Below are 18,642 nucleotides of genomic sequence, written 5' to 3' on the forward strand. Positions count from 1 at the left end.
GACCAAGTGGCCTGTCCGTGAGCAGCCCCCAACTGAAGTGCCCCCAGCACCACTGGCTAACATTGGGAACCTGCAGTCTGCACCTGGCCATCCTAGTGCCGCTGTTGGTGCAATTTGAGTGCCTAACTGGACCTTGGGGAACATTGGTCCTAACCCCCTTACAGGTAATTTACTTACATGTAAACCGTTAACACTCTTTTCCCCTTAGGAACCAATGTTATGTTGTGTCGAGCTGTGTTTTGTATGAAGGAAAAGTAACTGTGCTTTAAACCAAAAGGTGTCTTATTTACCTTTGTATTGTAGGATCCACAGTGTGATATCTAGGAAAATAATTCCAAAGTAATCTCTATGTATTTTAAACTGTTTTAAAAGCATATACAAACCTATAACTAATGCAATTTCAACCACAACTGCATTTTCTTGTAAAGTTTTGCATTTGAAAGTATATTTCACTTAACTGGACCAATTCCTGCATGGCTCTAGAAATAAAACACACGTTTACCTTTTTATACTTACCTAATTGTTCTTGATTCTGTCTTTGAGTGTGTACTATCAGTCTTGATTGAGTGAATACAATAAATGCTTAACACACCCTCCTGATAAGCCTAACTGCTTGATCACACTACCACAAAGAGAATTGTTACTGATTAACTAATTTATCCTCTGCTATACCTCTGGGGATACCCTGGACTCCATGTACACTATACCTTACTTTGGTAAAATATAGACAGAGCCAGCTTCCTACACCCTCCAAAAATGTGGACTAGCCTTCACCTCCATTTGGCTACACTTTTTCTGCTGTGGCTGCTTATTTCCAGAAAAGGCAACATGTCTCTCTTCAGTATTCCACTCATTAAAGCTTTTATGGCGTCATTGCTCCCTGGTTGCCTCTGACCCTGGTCTGGAATCTTAACATTTTCCTCACCAGACTTAGGGCCCCCCGTTTGAGCCCCTCCAGTCATGTTCTTTGCAGTTTTTCTCTTGGAAGGTAGCTTTCCTAGTCGCCATCACATCACTAAGGCGTGTTATTGAGATCCATGCCTTAATCTTGAAGGAACCTTTCTTTCAGGTTCATAGAGATAAGGTTCGTCCTTCGCACCAACCTCGAATTTCCTCCTCGGGTAAATCTATAAAACGAAGTTTTCTTACCTCAACCTGACACAGTTGCATAATGGGCCATTTATACCTCAGACCTCAAACGAACCATAATGTGCTGTGTGGACAGATGAAGCCCTTTCGAAAAAACCAACAACTGTTTTTTGCTTTTTCTGAACCACATAAAGGGAAGGCTTTATCAAAATCAGGCATAGTCAGGTGGATTGTTTAATGCATTCAAACCTGCCACCCAAAAGCTAAAAGAGTTTTGCCTGCTGCTCCTAGGGTCCACAATACCAGAAAGAAAGGGGCCTCTATGGCCGCCTTTTGGATCCCCATAGCGGATATTTGTAAAGCAGCTACTTGATCTACACAACACACTTTCACTAAGCCCTATTGTGTAGATGTATTGGTCAGGCTGTACTTTGTACATCCTTACAGTCTTCTGAACATCTACAGGGTAGTCACTTCTTAGGGGATGCCTGCTTTACAGTCTGTGCGCAGCATGTGTATCTACAGCCACACATGCCTCAAACTAAAAATGTTAGTTACCCTGTGGGCATCTGTTCATGGCATGTAGTGCTGTAGATTCACAGCCCTCACCCGCCTCCATAGATGCCTCTAGCTGTTGCAGTTACCATTACTTCTTACTTCCCTTGCATGCTCATCTTTTTGTCTCTCTCCCCTGTGCCACTTTGCTCCTGCTTCAACTGAACACTCTGAACAGAAAACAATCTAACAATTGAGCCGATGACCATGCGCATTGCAATCAAGCGTTGGAGTCACAGTACCTTGTGACTCAAGAAGAATTCTTCGAAAAAAAACTACTTGCACACATCTGGGCCCAAGACTAGATGGCAGGAGTAGGTCCAGCATGTGAATCTACAGCACTAGATGTCACAAATAGATGCGTACAGGTAAGTACAATTTTTTTTTATATATATATATTTATATTAAAACTTTGATTTCCCATGTAAATTCCTATTGGAGAATTTGCTCTCCATACCAGAAAAAAACAGCTGATTGGAATTGCATCATCTTTGACAAAAAGGTACAATTTTACTGACAAAGCATGCTTTTTTGCAATTTTATGTAAATCTATTCAGCAAATGATTTCAAGTAGTAAGTAGCTAACGCACTGGTATGCTCATGCACTCAATATCCATACTTCTTGTAATATGCTGGTAAAAACAGCTACTACAAATCCCTAACCTGTCATCTCGCACACGAGAAATGTAATAATAAGACTTGTGTTCACTCAGTAATGTGAAACAAAGTTTATATACTTCAAATGAGCATAACTCCATTAGCACTCCAGGAAGTCGTGATTTAGTTCAATTTCAATCCTTTATTTTTCATATTTATCCAAAAGATGGAAAAGAATTGCTTGAATAGACAAAGGGATATTTAGGATGGGTATAAACAATAAAGAATTGAAATTGAACTGAATCTCTACTTACTGGAGTACGTATGCACTTATGCTCAGTTGAAGAATATAATTTTATTTCATATTACTGAGTGCTTATTAACCTTTTTATTAAGTTGGTACAGCCATTTTTAGGCGATTTGGAAAAGTTGTATAAGGGGTAGAGTAGGGACACTCCAGGCACTTCTGTTGGGGGACCCAGAGGGACCACCAAAATCTTCTAGGCTAAAATTGCTGCTACAGACAACTAGTAGTGGCAGCATCCATTGCTGAATAAATCATTGCAACTCTGGCTTTTTCGGCTTCGACCAGGATCACTTTCACTTCTGCACGTCTATTCTCCACTGGCTGAATATAGTAGTGGCAACATTCATTACTGAATCACTTTTTGCAGCTCAGACCTTTTCTCCTCATCATGAAACTCCTTTTGCTTCTACAAATGTGTCCTCCCATATAAGGTCTTGGAAAAGGGTGATGTCTGACCACATCTGCATATTATACCTTTCCTTGCTTTCAGTTCCTGTCTGTATTTGCAAACCACTGGTAAAACCTCTGGTGATGCTGGTGGCTACACTTTTCATGTTGTAGTAGTCTGTCATCAGCTGCCTTAGATCTCCACCCAGTGATGTTGGCATCTGGATCATCGACAGTTCATGATACTTTCTCGTAGGATGGCTCTTAGTGAGGCCTATAATGGGAAAAACTGTGTCATAGTTGGTAAGTTTGCATACTCTCCTTTGTGTTGTATTGTCCCTCCGTCTTTGCTGAGATGTAGAAGGCATCCTCTTCTCATCATAATCCTAGCATCTTACTTTCAGTTGTTTACAGCTGTAGCCTGGGACAAATGGACCCTCATGCTCTGAATCTTCCGTATTGAATAATCTTGACCAAGGCTGTGGTGGCACCTTACTAGGTGATATGTTCTCAGGAAGTAAGATTGATGGAATTACTGTTTCCGATATGGTGATCATTGTCAAAGCAGTTGATCTCCTTGATGGTCCTTTGTCACCCATGGTATTTTGTTGCTGACAGTAGCTTCGGTGACGGTACCATCGTTGACAGTTCGAATCTCAACGGTAGCTTTGCCAACAATGACTCAGTAGCCAACAGTACATAAAAGGTTTTTTTTTGGGGTTGACATCTCAATGGTCAGAGGTGTTGATGGCAACTGCATTTTTTCATGATTCAGACATGGTGCAAACTCAGAATGAAGTAATTCTCATAGAAGAAAGTAGCTGGCAAGCTTGAGCAACGTTAGAAAGAATATTTGGAATCCATATTTATCAGTAGAGATATGAACATTGAGACTCCATTCGTAACCTGCAGTATAACTTTGAGAAATAGTGGTCTTCATGTAGTGTTTTCCACTGTGCTCTTGACTCATTGGTTGAAGTTTGTTTTGTTTTCAATGAAGCAGGTAGGCTATTCCCGTGTTCATGGCTTCTTTGCCTATCTTTACCTTTGCGATGGTAATGTTAACATATGACTCCCAGCTTGACTATTCGGCTGATTCAAGCATGTGAATCAATGAAAGATGCTATAACTAGAGACCTACTATTACATATAAGTAACTTTGTTCTACCTTGCTTATTCATATGGACACACAAACTCCAGAGAGGGGGCAAGGGTCTCCATGTGTCACCTGATCTCACTCCTAATTTTCACCGGAGCTGATACTGAGTGTTGTACCGATGCACCTCGAGTTTACAGGTTCATCATCCATGGCACAGCAAGTGGAGGCCTTAAGAGACGCCATGCTGTGCATTTTCGGCACTTTACTGGTTCCATCTGGCATGTTTTCGGGCCCAGGAATCAGCAGGGGTTGCCAGTCAGACTTCCACCTATTGGTCAGACTTTGACACTGTCTTTGCCCCTCGAATATGCTTTGGGTTCAAAATAGACTTTGGTTATGATGCCACCCACTGCACTGGTTACCTTTGCATCAACTCCATTACTAACGCTGGAGGAGGATTCACAACCCATTGTGCTTTCCGACTCAAGGCAGAATCCACTCTGAATGCGACCTAGGCCATGTGGAATATGGTTAAATGACAACCTTTCTGACTCTAAACCCTACCCTTACCAGGCTGCCGGCCAAAACTTAGCACAGTCTTTTCGGTATTGGTTTGGACTATGATCATTCTTATGAAGGGGATAATTTTGTTCTCCAATATGATAAGGAAAACTGGTATGAGGAATTACAAGGAGCCAATGGCCTGGACACTGCTCCAGATACTGTCCTCATTTCTCCTCTCAGCTTTGCCAACACAGAGAGTGCCCCTTTTTTCTTTCTTTACACGGAGGGCAGAAGAAGTATTGGACTTACAATTAGCTATTATGAAGGTAAGGACTAATGTTCTTACAGAGATGCTCCAGCCTGGTCCAGCACTCCATAACCTCTATTACCATTTAATGAGGCCCTCATGGACACCTACTTGGGTGAAACCATGTTCGGGACCTTTAGTCAGTAGGCAGGTCACTCTGGCCCAGCTGCAATTGACCCATACTTTCCTATAAAACATCCCACGCCAGAAAGTTTGGTGGTGCGAACATCCACTAGTAAAGTAAATCCCAACACCTTCCTTACCACCCACCTAATCTTAAATCTAAGCAAATAGAGACCTTTGGCAATCACATCTTTTCCCCAGCAAGCCATCCTCTGCTGTTGGTAAACATCAGCTGTCATATTATGGGTCACTATTGCACACTGTGTCCCAAGTTTAACCTGCAGTTCAAGGCAACCTTTGGGTGCCACTAACCCAAGCTATCCAGGATGGATGAGATGCAGCAATATTTTTGATCGGCTTGGGCTTGGAAATGACTGACTGTTTAGGTCGAAGTTGGGTACAAGTGTGGCACTTAGGCTCCATGCCTTGATGAAATCTATGGGCTTCTCAGGCGATGTCCAAGCATTTCTGGTGAACATGCTATTTGATTGCTCTCAACTTTTCGGTAGGAAGGCACACTCCACCCTGGAATGTTTAAAAGAATGCAGGTCCATAGTACGTTTCTTGGGCCTGTCTTTCACATCTATAACGTATTACACAAAAGGAAAATTACTAATCAAAATCCTTGATTGAGATGGGACTTTGCACAGACTCAACAACCATGTTATGAAGAGGTTTAAGATCTTCACCTGTAATGCCTCTAGCTGTAGGTGGTGTTCTTTTCTTGTTGATATTGGAGGCGGATTGAAGATCAGCTCTATTGTAAGTTGATGTCTGATGATGTTCAAAACCTAACATTCTTAATTAAAAGTAATATGTTATGGTTAAGACATCAGCTTGTACACCTTACGCACTCAGTAATATCCTCAAGAGTCAGTCCTCTAAGATGGTCTCTGTGCTTGATGTCCTGCAGTACATCAACATGAACTATTTTGTGTCATCTTGCTACTTGGAGGACACCTATGTTGGAATTTTGATTTATGACAAGCACAGTAAATCTCTTCAGTTCAGTCAATGGACCACAATTAGATTTCAGATCTCTATTCTTTGGCCTTTGTTTGATGGCCAGTCTTCACAAAATACCTTGCTCCAGTGACAGCACACCTGTGCTTCAAAGATGTAAGGGTTTTTTCTTACTTCGATAACTGACGTATCAGAGACCCGTTCCACATGTTTATGAACTAGGCAGTCAAAGCCACCTGCTCTGAAAGCCAGGCTTCAACCTAAACGTAAATAATTCCTTGCTCCACCCAAGTCAGCAAACATGTTTCCTAGGATTTTGCATCTGTTTTTGACTTCCTCAAAAGTTCCCTGTGGCAGAAAAGAGGCTCAAAACGAAACTCCTTAGTTCAGAACATCAGAAAGCAAGCTCAGATTTCAGTGTGCACCACCAAATCATGGTGGAAATGATGCCTTCATGCACTTTTCTACTTCCTCAATGTCGTCTCTGGATGCACTCCCATCAGGACCAACTGGACCTATAGTAGAGGCACATGACAGGTCATTAAAAGGACCTGCTCTTTCTTACTATAAAGGTCTAAGCAGTCAGGTAACATCTGAAGAGCTTCCTATCCTGCATTGCCAATCAGTGGGTCCTCATCTGAATTGACTATGACATTCCTCTAATTAGGAGGCAAAGCAGAACAAGGTGGCAAGTCATGTCTCAAGAAAGACAGGCCTTCAGCATTGGGTGTTCTTCAAGCCATCACACCCATTATCTGCACAGTGGGATTGCAGACGCTCTTATCAGACACAGCTTTCCCTGTAGAGAGTGAGAAATTGACATAAGACAGCTGCAACTGATTTTCATCAAATAGGGTAAGCCCACCAAACCCCTTTGAACTGTTTACCACTGTAGACAGTACAGACTGTCATCACTGCACAAGCAAATTGTAGTACTGTGGGAAGTACAGTAGGCTTTCCGGTCATGAATCATTATATACATGTTTCTCCAGTTCCACTCATCTTGTGAGTTCTCCAGAAATTTGAGAGAGCTGTTGTAGGAAATTTAGTTACTGGTTGAGGCGGGTGAAACACTACTGAACTAGCAATCACAATTTCTGCTGGGGTGAAATCACAAGCAACCCCAAATTAACTTGTGCCTAACCCTCTGGTAACTAAGCCTAACTTAGAGGCAATGTGTAAATTATTTAGAGTGCACTTCAAACATTAATAGTTAAATTACAGCACAAGTAAAATCCCACACCATTTTTGAAAAGTAGACTGAAATTGAGTAAATTATTCAATACAAGAGCAACAAAAATCTAATCAGTAGAACCAGAGATATGGAATTTGAAAGATTCAAGTGAAAATATTGCCTGAAGGCACAAAGCGCCAACTGTGATTATCTGGTAGTGTTGGACTGGGACAAAGTCACAAGTTCAGGCTGACCACGATAGAGCGTGGGCCAGATACAAGGACCAAGTTAGGCCCTCTGAACAAAGTACCTTTAATCCTGGCTGTGGAGCGATGTGAGATCCTGCATCAAGGATGCATCCTACAGTAGCGATTCCCCAGAAGCTTCGAGCTACGATGCAAGGTTCTTCATCGTCGCTGATGCTGTCGACGAGAGGGAGGCGTTTGCGATGCAACTTCCTGATTTATTTTGCCAGCTCGAAATGACCGTCATTTTAAAACTGCCCACAGAGGCTGCAATGGCAGGCCTACATGTTTAAAAGGCTACTTAAGTAGGTGGTGGCACAATCAGTGCCGCTTGACCACTTGTAGCATTTAATTTACAGGCCATGGGTACATGTAGTACCACTTTACTAGGGACTTACAAGTAAATTAAATGTTCTAATTGGGTGTAAGCCAATTTTACCATCTTTAAAGACGAGAACACAAGCTGTTTATCAAAAACAGAAGGGTGGAGGGCAATAAGTTGGTGTAAACCACACCAAGGATGTCAGGTCCAACAGTTGTACATGTTGTTTCTGGTAGCTTCACCCTGAGCAAGGCAGTTTTGATACAACGATCTTTGGAATCTGTTAGTGGACTTTCCAATTTAGTTCAGAATTTACCTTCATCTTCTGACCATGGATCGCAGTCAAGTTCTGCGCTACAACCTGCAGTGACTGCACCTGACTGCCAGGCTGCTAGTGACTTACAGTTTGGATCGCTCAACATTCCACCTGATTTCAGGATGGTGAAACCATTGAGAGTTCCCTCTGCTACAAAAATATATTCTTTAAAATGGAAATGACTCTTCATTTGAACAGTGGATCAGAATGTTGATCCTTTACGTGCTCACACAAAATTCTGCCCTATTGGTACATCTTTCAGCATCTGGCCAGTAATGTGCATCTGTTCATGTCTATTTAAAGATTTTTCACTACTTTGGCAACTCAGTCTCTGTTCTCATCCAGAGAGCCTCTATCTGATTTTCCTTCTTTTATTTATTAAAAACAAACAAACATTCATTTGGCAGTTTCATTCAATACTAGCGTTCCTTATGAGAAGTCTTTTGAACCCATTCATACTTCTGTTCAAATGTTGTCTTTGAAAATGGCCCTAACATCAGCCAGGAGAGTTGGAAAAATCCAAGCCTTATCCATTCACCCTACATTCTTACATTTGAGAAATCCGAAGAATCTCTTACAGCGAATCCACACCTGATGGTGAAGCTCCTTTTGTTTTTTTACCTGAATCAAAAGATATTACTGATTCCCCCCTTCCCACCCATTCTGCAGTCCACTAATCTGTCTGACAGATGCCTGTTTTTTTAGACATTAAACATTCTATACCGACAGAATGATGTCTTTCAAGATCTCAGGTCAGATCTTCAATTGAACCCATCTATCACCTCAAATAAAATGCTTTATTTGTTATGTTGCATGAATTGGTGCAATAATCTGAACAGCTCAGCCTCTGTGGGAAGTAGAAGTTCTGTGACTCTGTCTCAATGGCAGGAGTTTGAATCACTGAATGAGGTGAGTAGACTGCATGTACTCTATAGCTGTTATCAATCTTATTTGAGAGTATTGATGTTCTCACACACAGTTTTGTTTAAACAATACCTAAGGAAGCGCTTTGTGAAACCACAACCATAGACCGTAATGCTTGTTTGTTTCCAATTTGGTAGGTTTGTCTACGAGTCATTTTGCCTGGGCTTTTCATTCAGTAGCAGAGGAGGAGTTGCTGAACATGCTACCTGCAATGCAGAAAGGGAACCTGACCTGGCCGGAACTCAGGGCTATGGGAGTGGGCTGGTGGATCCGAAACCCGCACAGTTTACGCCGATGCATCGAAAAGGTATGCATACATTGCAGTTTTGAATGCGTTTTGGGCAGTGTTCACTTTTCCTAAATATTTTACATACCGTAATAAAGTAAAGACCATCCTAAAAAGCTGGTATGCTCTGTGTCTGAAAAACTCTCCAGTCCTGTTCCTTGTTGATAACTCCGTATCCGAGGTTTTGTTTGAAATCAGATGGACAAGCTCCGCAAACCAGAATTAAATTAGAACAGTAGTCCTGTAATAAAAAAAAGGCCTAACTTGATAATGATTGAAAAAGTCATAAAGCTCATCATTCCTTTTATTTAACTATGACTTATTAAGTATTCTCAGATTAAGAGGGAGTGGGAAGGATTAATTGGCTGGTATACCATGCTAGGTGGACTGTAAGGTTATTAGAACTTAGGCCAAATTATACCACTGCCCAGAAAAATGTCGGGAGAGGCTCAGCTGCTTCCCATGTAGTTAAACAGTAAAATTTGATTGGATCTCAGACTGCACAGTGGTTGCATGTGCTCCGTGCATGGCCCGATCTGTTATCATATTTTAATATTTCATGATGCCTCGTCCCTCCTTCCAAACTGCAGAGGTTTTGAAAAAATATACTGTGTAGATAGCCTGCCAGTTTTAATTTCCCTAAGAAGCTGTTGAGACTACCTCCATTGTCTTTCCATGGCATTGTTTCTTGCCATTTGGCTGAGATGCAAGCAGATAAAGCACAATTGGAGACTGAAATCTGTTGGACTGGAATAAATAAAATAGTTTCTGAAGCCACAGTTCTGGGCATATAGTCAATGCCAGCAACCTATTTATTTTCCTTTTGGAAAGGACAGTAACAGTTGCTACATCAGGAACAACAACCTAGAGAGATGAAGGTTCACAGCTGCCTTCTGTGGCTCTGGATTAGCCTCCACACAGAAAGCAATGACTCCATGTCTCTCCCACTATCATCCGGTAGCTTCGTGGAGGGGATGGAGGATCATTTCCAACCATTTACGCACTTGGCAGAGAATAGAAAATAGTAGGGTGCTGAAGAATATTAAGTCTGAATACAGAATACAATTTATTTCTTCTCTTCCATTCCTCAGAAGCCATCTATACCCTAACATCTGAAGGAGCTCATGCAAGAGGTTAACATTCTTCCTCCCAAAAAGGCAATTACTGAGAAAGTTCCTGAGTTATAGAGGAGAAAAAGGATAAGTTACTTACCTGTAATCCTAGTTCTCTTCCAGGGGTATCCTCATCAAAGTCATAAGCACTGAATATTCCCGTCCATGTGCGGGGAACCCGGAAATAATAAAAATTATATATGAAAAACACACATATATAATTTTTTTTCATATCAATGCTACCCCCATCTAGGAAGCTAAACAATGTAATAACAAATAAACTGCTTTTGCAAACACATAATATATGTATAAAAACACAGGGCAAGTAGTACTTGAACTCTGTTTTTAACGAGTAAACTTCATGAAAAAACTGCAAAAAAGCAGACATTGTTAGCCTACAGGCTGCATTGTAAACTAATAGCATAGAAAATCAAAGCATTTTCACACAAAACTGGCACTGTGCCTTTAAAGCAGCCATGACCCCTAGCTTCCCATCATGCCTCAGGGGTGACAGGTCAGTTGTTCTTTGCGTAACCCTGAAGATCAGGGCGCAAAGATATCATGTAATAATGAAGTAATCTCATTTGCCTGGGGAGGCGGGTGGGTTGCTTATGACTTTGATGAGGATACCCCTGGAAGAGTACTAGGATTACAGGTAAGTAACTTATCCTTCTCTTCCAGGGGATCCTCATCAATAGTCATAAGCACTGAATAGAATAGCAAGCACATCCTCCACCTACAGGCAAATGAGAGAGAATGACCCAGCATACAACAACAGCCGCAATCAGCTGTTGAACAGATTCCTCAAGGAGGCCTGGCCTACTTGGGTGTCTGCTCTGGTGTCTGAGTCTAGACAATAGTGCCTTGTAGATGTATGGCCGGACCTCCAAGTTGCCACCTTACAGATTTCAGAGGCACGTTATCAAGAAAAGCAGTCGTAGCCGCTTTTCCTCTTGTTGAATGCACCTTGGGAGTAGGCCCAAGGGCCCTTTGCGCCAATTGATAAGCTAACTTGATGCATGAAACTATCCATCTGGAGATGGACCTCTTTGAAGCTGGAAAACCTGCTCTGATCAACCCATAGTTAACAAATAGTTGATCAGATTTTCTCATGGACTTGGACCTATCCAGGTAGAATTTTAAAACTCTTTTTAGGTCATGCGTGTGTAAAACCCTCTCAGCTGGGGTGGAGGGATTAGGTAAAAAGGTCGGTAGAGAGATAGTCTGATTCACATGGAAATCTGACACCACCTGAGGAAGGAAGGAAGGATGAGTCCTCAATACCACCCTATTTACGTGTAGAACAGTATAAGGTTCCTTAGAGCAGAGGGCCTGTATCTCGCTACTCTGCGAGCTGAGGTGATCGCTACCAAGAAAGCCACCTTCCAAGTGAGGTGTTGCAAGGTTGCTTTGTGGATAGGTTCGAAAGGTGGACTCATCAACTTTGATAGCACTAGGCTCAGCTTCCAGGGCGGTGAAGGAGGCCGGACCGGAGGGTAGAACTTTTTCAGACCCTGTAAGAAGTCTTTTACAACGTGTAACTGAAAGAAAGAAGGCTGAGAAGGCGAGCGCCTATATGCAGTGATGGCTGCTGAGTACACCTTAATGGAAGGAAACTTCAAGCCTTCTTTAGCCAGGTAAAGCAGGTATGGTAAAATGACCTCCTCCTGCCCTTTGGTTGGGTCACAATTGTTTTGAACGCACCACATATAAAAACGTTTCCACTTGCACGCATATGAGTGCCTAGTGGACGGCTTCTTTGCTTCTTTTAAGATGGACATGTAGTCTTGTGGTAGTCCTAAATGGCCATATTGGAGGACCTCAGGAGCCATGCTGTCAAGTTCAGTGAGGGAAGGTTGGGGTAATGAATCCTCCCGTTCATCTTGGACAGCAGGTTTGGCCTGCACAGCAGCCTGCTGTGAGGGCATTCTGACAGGTGCAGAAGGTCCGGGTACCACCATTGTCTCGGCCAGTCCAGGGCAATCAGGATCATTCTCGTGTGCGAATGACACCGCTTGGTCAGCACCTTCGGGATGAGAGGAAGAGGTGGAAAGGCGTACACAAATGCCCCTGACCAGTCGATCAAAAGGGCATTCTCCTTCGTCCCTGGCCGGAAGAACCACAAGGTGAAGTCTCTGCATTTTGTTGGCTGCGAATGGGTCGATGCTGGGACAACACCACGCCTGGAAAATGTCTTCAACGACCTCGTCGTTGAGTACCCAGTCTTGTCTGTCTTCGAAGTGTCGACTGAGAGCATCCGCTCTCGAGTTCTATTCTCCCGGCAGGTGTACCGCTGTGATTGATAGGTTCCGTGCCAGGAGCCAATGCCAGAGAGCTTGAGCTTCCAGAGACAATGTGCGTGAGCGAGTTTCCCCCTGTTTGTTCAGGTAGTACATGGTGGTGGTATTGTCTGTCTGTACTAAGATTGAACTTGCCTGAATCGAAGGGAGGAAAGCATGAGGGCCAGGTGAACTGCTCTCAGCTCCAGCATGTTTGTGATATGAGCCCTCTTTTGATGATGATTGACCTTGCGTCTAGAGAGACCCCATGTGGGCTCCCCAGCCCTGACGGGAGGCGTCCGTGATCAGTGTTTGAGAGGGAGGTGCTTGATGAAAAGGTATCCCTACTTGCATATTCTCCTCCTTCATCCACCATGGGATGGATGCTCTTGCTGCATTTGAGAGACTTATTTTGTCGTCCCAGCGAGCTGTTGCTGATCACACTTGTCCTCCAGATCCTCTGTAGAGGACGCATTCGCAGCCTGGCATTGGGGACCAGGAAGATGCAGGATGCCATTGACCCTAACGGAGGCAATCCGACGAACTGACAGCATTCTGTTGTCCAGAACAAGTCTGCATTTCTGTATGATGGAAAACTGTCTCTCTGAAGGAAACACGTTTCCTACCTCGGAGTCTACCAGAGCTCCTAGATAATGGATTCTCTGTGTGGGTTGTTGCGTCGATTTTTCGAAGTTCACAGGAAGGCCCAGCCGGTGACAAAGCTCTAGGCATTGCAGGAAATGACTCCTCATGCTGTGGGAGGAGGGACCCTTCAACAGCCAGTCGTCCAGGTACGGGTACACGAAGATGCCTCTGCGGCTTAGTGCGGCTGCCACCACTGCCATGCACTTCGGGAACACTCGGGGAGCTGACTTCAACCCGAAGGGTAGTACTTTGAACTGGTAGTGTGAAGATCATACCAGGAATCTCAAATATTGTCTGTGATGTTGACTCTCAGGAATGTGAAAGTAGGCGTCTTCTAGATCCAGCGAACACATCCAATCTCCCTGCCTGAGATGTGGATATATTTGATGGAGAGCCAACATGCAAAACTTCTCCTTCCTGATTGACTTGTTGAGTGTTCGCAGATCCAGAATAGGTCTGTATTCTGCTTTTCGACCCTTCTTCTTTACTAAGAAGTATCTTGAGTAGACCCCTCTCCCTCTTTGAGATATTGGCACCTTCTCGATGGCTGATTTTCGCAGAAGGGTGGCAACTTCGTTCTGCAATATCTTCATCTGGTGGCACGATGATAGAACCGGAGGGATTGAGGGAGGATGGCGTTGAAAACGTAGAGAGTACCCATTCTGCAGCGTAGCTAACACCCACTAATCTTTTGTGATAGCTCGCCACTATTTGAGATGATTTGCAATACTTCCCCCCCCCCACTGGAGTGGTGAACGGTGACGGGGGAAGTGGGCACTCATTGTTTGGTCTGCATCTTGGAGGAGGTGTCAGACTGATGCTGGTTTCCTCTTCCTCTGGAGGAACGCCTGCCTTGGTATTGAGACCTTTGTTGTCCCTGCTGATCCTGTTTTTTCTGCCAATGAGGGGTTTGAACCCTCTTTTGGGAGGATCGTCGACTGTAAGTCCTGAATCGTCTGGTGAACTCTTTCTTTTTCTCTAGACCCACAGCCTTTAGTGTGTCTAGCTCTGGCTTCATCCGGTACATTTCTTCCTCCGTGTGTGCGCCGAATAAAGATGAGCCGTAGAAGGGAAGATTGAGCATCCGAGACTGTGCTTCTGATTTGAGCGAGTCGGAGCCAGGAGGTTCTTCTAGCGCATATCCCATGTGCATAGTCATGACCCGAAAAAGTAGCGCCATCGGCTGTGGTGCTGATAACTTGGTTCGCCACCAAGCTGCCTTCATCCAAGATCTCTTCAAAATACTTGCGATCTTCTTGTGGTAACTTTTCCGTGAATCTTTTGCAGTAAGTCCCACAGAGACCTGTCATACCGACCCAAGAGAGCCGAAGCACTCGATACCTTGATCATAGAGGCTGATGTGCCACATATCTTCCTTCCCCACAAATCCTGTGTTTTACTCTACTTGTCTGGTGGAACAGTAGAGGAGGAAGCAACTGCATGAGTCTTTTTTGCCGCAGCTATTATAACAGAATCCGGTGGGGGGTCAGATTTAAGGAAAAGTGGGTTCTCTTCCAGTGAATGATATTTTTTCAAAATCCTAGCAGGCACGGTATTGAGTGTCGCCGGCGTGATAAAAATTTCCATAACCGGTTCTATTAGGCCTGGGACCAATGGTAGCAGTGGTCTAGAGGTCTAGATGATGGCCTTTGGTGTAAAGTCTCAAAGATAAGAGGACGAACTCTGTCGAGTCGGCATAGGGATGCTTAGCTTTGCCGCCCCTCTGCCAAGCACGTCCTGAAAAGTGCCAACGTCATTCACCGGAGAGACCCTCAACAGTGGGCTGTCAGTAAGAGTAGGTGAATAGTCTCTGTTTGGCGTGTGTGTGGAAGAGGAGGAAGGTGTTGGAGATCTGTGCCTTCTCCTCCTGCTTCTGGCTCTAGATCTCCTTCTGTGAGAGTGTGCAGGAGTGCGACTGTGATCCCTGCCTCTTGATGGAGTACGCTCTCTATCCACCGCCTGTACCAGCCGAGCCCACGGATACCTGTGGAGGGGGCTCGAGTAATGCTGTGTCCTTGTGGCTGGAGTCGTGGCCCAGTGATGCAAGGACCGGTTCCATCTTGGTGATAGATGGATAGCAGGCGATTTTTGCCCTTCTCTCCTCTCACAAGAATGTGGAGGAGGAGGAGTGTTCTCTCTTTCCTGTGGAGGCCTGGTCGGCGAATCTTGATGTCCACTGGACGTCAAAATCACGACCTCCAGAGATCTGGTCGTTAAACCTCTGTGAGATTTGCGAGAACCTGTTCTCGATGTCGGTTGTCAGTGATGTACATAGGCTTACCGGACTTGAGGCCTCTTTGGACTGGTGCCTCGAAGTTGATCTGGAACATCTCCTCTGTACAGACTGCCCTCTAGACTTCGACCATCGTCTCGGCGATGGTGACACCTGCCTCGACGTCGACTTTCTCCTCTTGGACGGAGGACTCACTCATGCAGTCGACGTCTACGGAGTACCCTGCTTCAATGTCAGCCTCCTCTGCTCCGAAGACCGGTGTCTCGACGTCGACCTGCGGTGTGCTGCCGTCGACGGAGACTTCTGACTTGGCGTCGGGGACGGAGTTTTGTGCCTTGACCTCAAAGATCTTTGCACTGACCTCGATGGAGACTTCTGCCTCGACGTTGGCGACGGAGTCCTGCGCCTTGAAGATTTTTGGACTGACCTCGACGGAGACCTCTGCCTCGACGTTAATCGCCGTTGATGTGGCGACGATGGAGTGATTTGCCTCGACGTCGATTGCCTAGCCAGCATCGACGGAGATTTGCTCCTCGATGTTGATCAGCGCCTGGTTGATGGCAATGGCGGGCCCTTTACCTTCGGCGACGTTGAGAGCGTTGTTCTCGATTTCTTAGAAGAGTGATGTGCCTGCACCACAGTTGTTCTTGATGACGACTGCTTCGCCGTCTGCAGCTTCGACGTCAATCCCGACGCCAAAAAAGAACAGGTCGGGACCTTGCCTCTCGACGTCGACCGAGTTCTCTTTTTCTGCTGTCTCACTGGAGACCTACCTCTTTCAGAGAGGCCATAAAGTTGAATTCTCTCCCTGTCCTTGATGGTCCTTCTCCACAACTTCTTGCAATGATGACAGGTGGCAGAAGAGTGAGAATCAGGGAGGCAGAGAATACACACAGGGTGTGTGTCTGATCTAGCCTTCTTCTTGCCACAGGCAGGGCAAGGATCAAAAAAGGAAGGCATTTCTGAAATAAACCTTTTCTGGAAATCAAAAAAGGTTTCACTCTAACTCTAAGGCTAAAAGACGTCGAGTGAAAGCAAAGAATCCTCAAAAAATCAGAAGTGATGCATTATCTGAACAAACGATGAGGAACAAGGTCAAGAGAGGCATAATCAAACTGACATTGGCTAAAAATCGCTCCCTCCTGGCTGTCAGTCTTCTGTTTCTATTTAATTGGAAGGCAGGAACCTTTTGGAACAGTATTAGTTTTGGAAAGTGTTCCAGAGGTGAAAGTGATACATTCCAAAATTATAGTTATGGAATGAAAATTTGGCAGGCTATAACCCACACTGCCTCCAACTCCTGTCTGGGAAAGATATGTTTTCGGCAATGATCTTGAGTGTAAGCCAATTTCGCAATGTTTTAAGGAGAGAGTTCAAGCACTTTAGCACTGGTTAGCAGTGGTCAAATGTGCAGAGGTCTATAGAAGGCAAAAACTAAGTCATCTAAAAGTTAGGGGAGAACCACGCCCACAATGCCATGTTTAACAGAAAATGTCATAGGTTGGCGTGTATCATATCTAAGACCTGGCCTAGTTACCAAAAGACCATTAGCCTTAGAATGAAATCTGTACATTCACACATTCTTATAAGGCAAAGTTATCTGAAGAAAACAATATTAAAATGCAAGAATCATTTCTAATCATAGCTGTGAACTCCTCTGTAGTAATATTTTCTTTTCATTTTACAAAATGTGTCAAATTAGTGTTTGCAATTGATTGTGATTTTCAAATCTGTAAGAGAATGGAAATTGGTCCATGTTGCCTGCCGCACAGAGTATTTCAAAAGCATTAACCTTGTCAGGTACATGCAAGCAAAGAACATGGTTCCTGATCTACAGATCCTGCCATAATTTCAATCTGACTTTATTCTGTGTTTAAACCATAAAAGTACAGCAAATGAGAAAAACACTCAAAATATTATTAAATATATATAAAACACCAAATATAAATCCATTTTAGAATACATAAATTAAAACTGTGCATAATAGACAATTCCATATAGAAGAGAGAACCTTCACGGTTCCAAAAGTTAAAAACATGTTTTTATATCATCCTATTTATTGTATATAATAAGCACACAACTAAAGAGGGCCTTGAGCAACTCCAGCCCCTCTGGATTCCAAGAAAAGAGGAATTACTGTGCACATCAAGGGAAAGTTAACCAGTCTGATTCAATCTTTTCATGTAATTCTAGAATGGCTCTCCAGCATTTATGGCAGTGGTCTTCAAACTTTTTGATGCTGAGCCCCCACGTCAAACGTTTTTACGCGTAAGGATCCTCTCTTGATAAAAATTTCTAGAACCTGGTAGTGCTTATCATTGGCAACCATAAATGTTCTCTAGTGAAACGGTCAATCTGTGATTGCACCTCATTAGTATCAGTTTAACACTCAAATGTAGCAATAAGCAACAAAAAGGTGACAAGTACAGCTTTACAAAGCGGCAACACCTGTTGCTGCTTTTTAGTAACGTTTAAACCTTTTGTTAAAATTAGAAGATCATGCGGCAGATGATGGATTATGTGGCAAATGCAGCAAATCTCTAATTATGCTAAAATCGCTACTGCAGCACACTCAAATAATTTCAGTGTTCCTTGGTTTAATAGCTGTATTGCATGGGTTGCAACTTTATTGCACAGCATTAGAGGAAAACCATACTATATTTCATGGGATGCTGACAGCTTGGCATTTACACCTGCATGTAAGTGGAGGTAGCTGAACATCATTCATCATAATTCAAACATACATACTATTTTTAGGTCTTTCACCGTCAGGTAGCTACATATCAAATAACGAGCAGCTTCAGTGAATAATGAGTCTGCAGTATCTACTGCAGCCATGAGGGGAACGACCACCTTTGCCCACCTCCACATACCTGCTGCTGTGAGGGGAACAGCCATCCATTGCTTCAGTTCCATCGCCGTAAGGAGAACGGCTGACCGGGGGACTACATCCCCCAGAATCCCCTGAGCACCACGCATCCAGTGACACCGTAACCGCACCAGGAGGTGCGTTAAGAGCCCCACTGCACTTCTGCAGCGTGGGACGCGCGCGGGCGGTCCCGTCCTTGCCCGGAAGAGGCAGGGCAGGGCCACCCCTCTTACATTTTTAAGGGCCCAGGTCCCCGTGCTCCATTTGTGATGGCTGAGAGGTACTGTGAGTTTTCTTTTATTTTTT

At 43.9% G+C, this 18,642-nt stretch overlaps 1 protein-coding gene across 2 annotated transcripts in view; it reads left to right on the plus strand.

Moving 5' to 3' along the window:
* Positions 1 to 18,642, plus strand: part of DMXL1 (Dmx like 1) — a 1,781,042-nt gene that overhangs the window by 869,482 nt on the left and 892,918 nt on the right. For both annotated transcript variants that reach the window (XM_085632653.1, XM_085632652.1), the window contains exon 20: positions 9,050 to 9,219. In XM_085632653.1, coding sequence (XP_085488779.1) covers positions 9,050 to 9,219 — 170 coding nt within the window. The remainder of the gene's footprint in view (positions 1 to 9,049; positions 9,220 to 18,642) is intronic.

This window comes from Triturus cristatus, chromosome 2_1, assembly GCF_964204655.1.
Source record: "Triturus cristatus chromosome 2_1, aTriCri1.1, whole genome shotgun sequence".
Taxonomy (NCBI): Eukaryota; Metazoa; Chordata; class Amphibia; order Caudata; family Salamandridae; genus Triturus; species Triturus cristatus.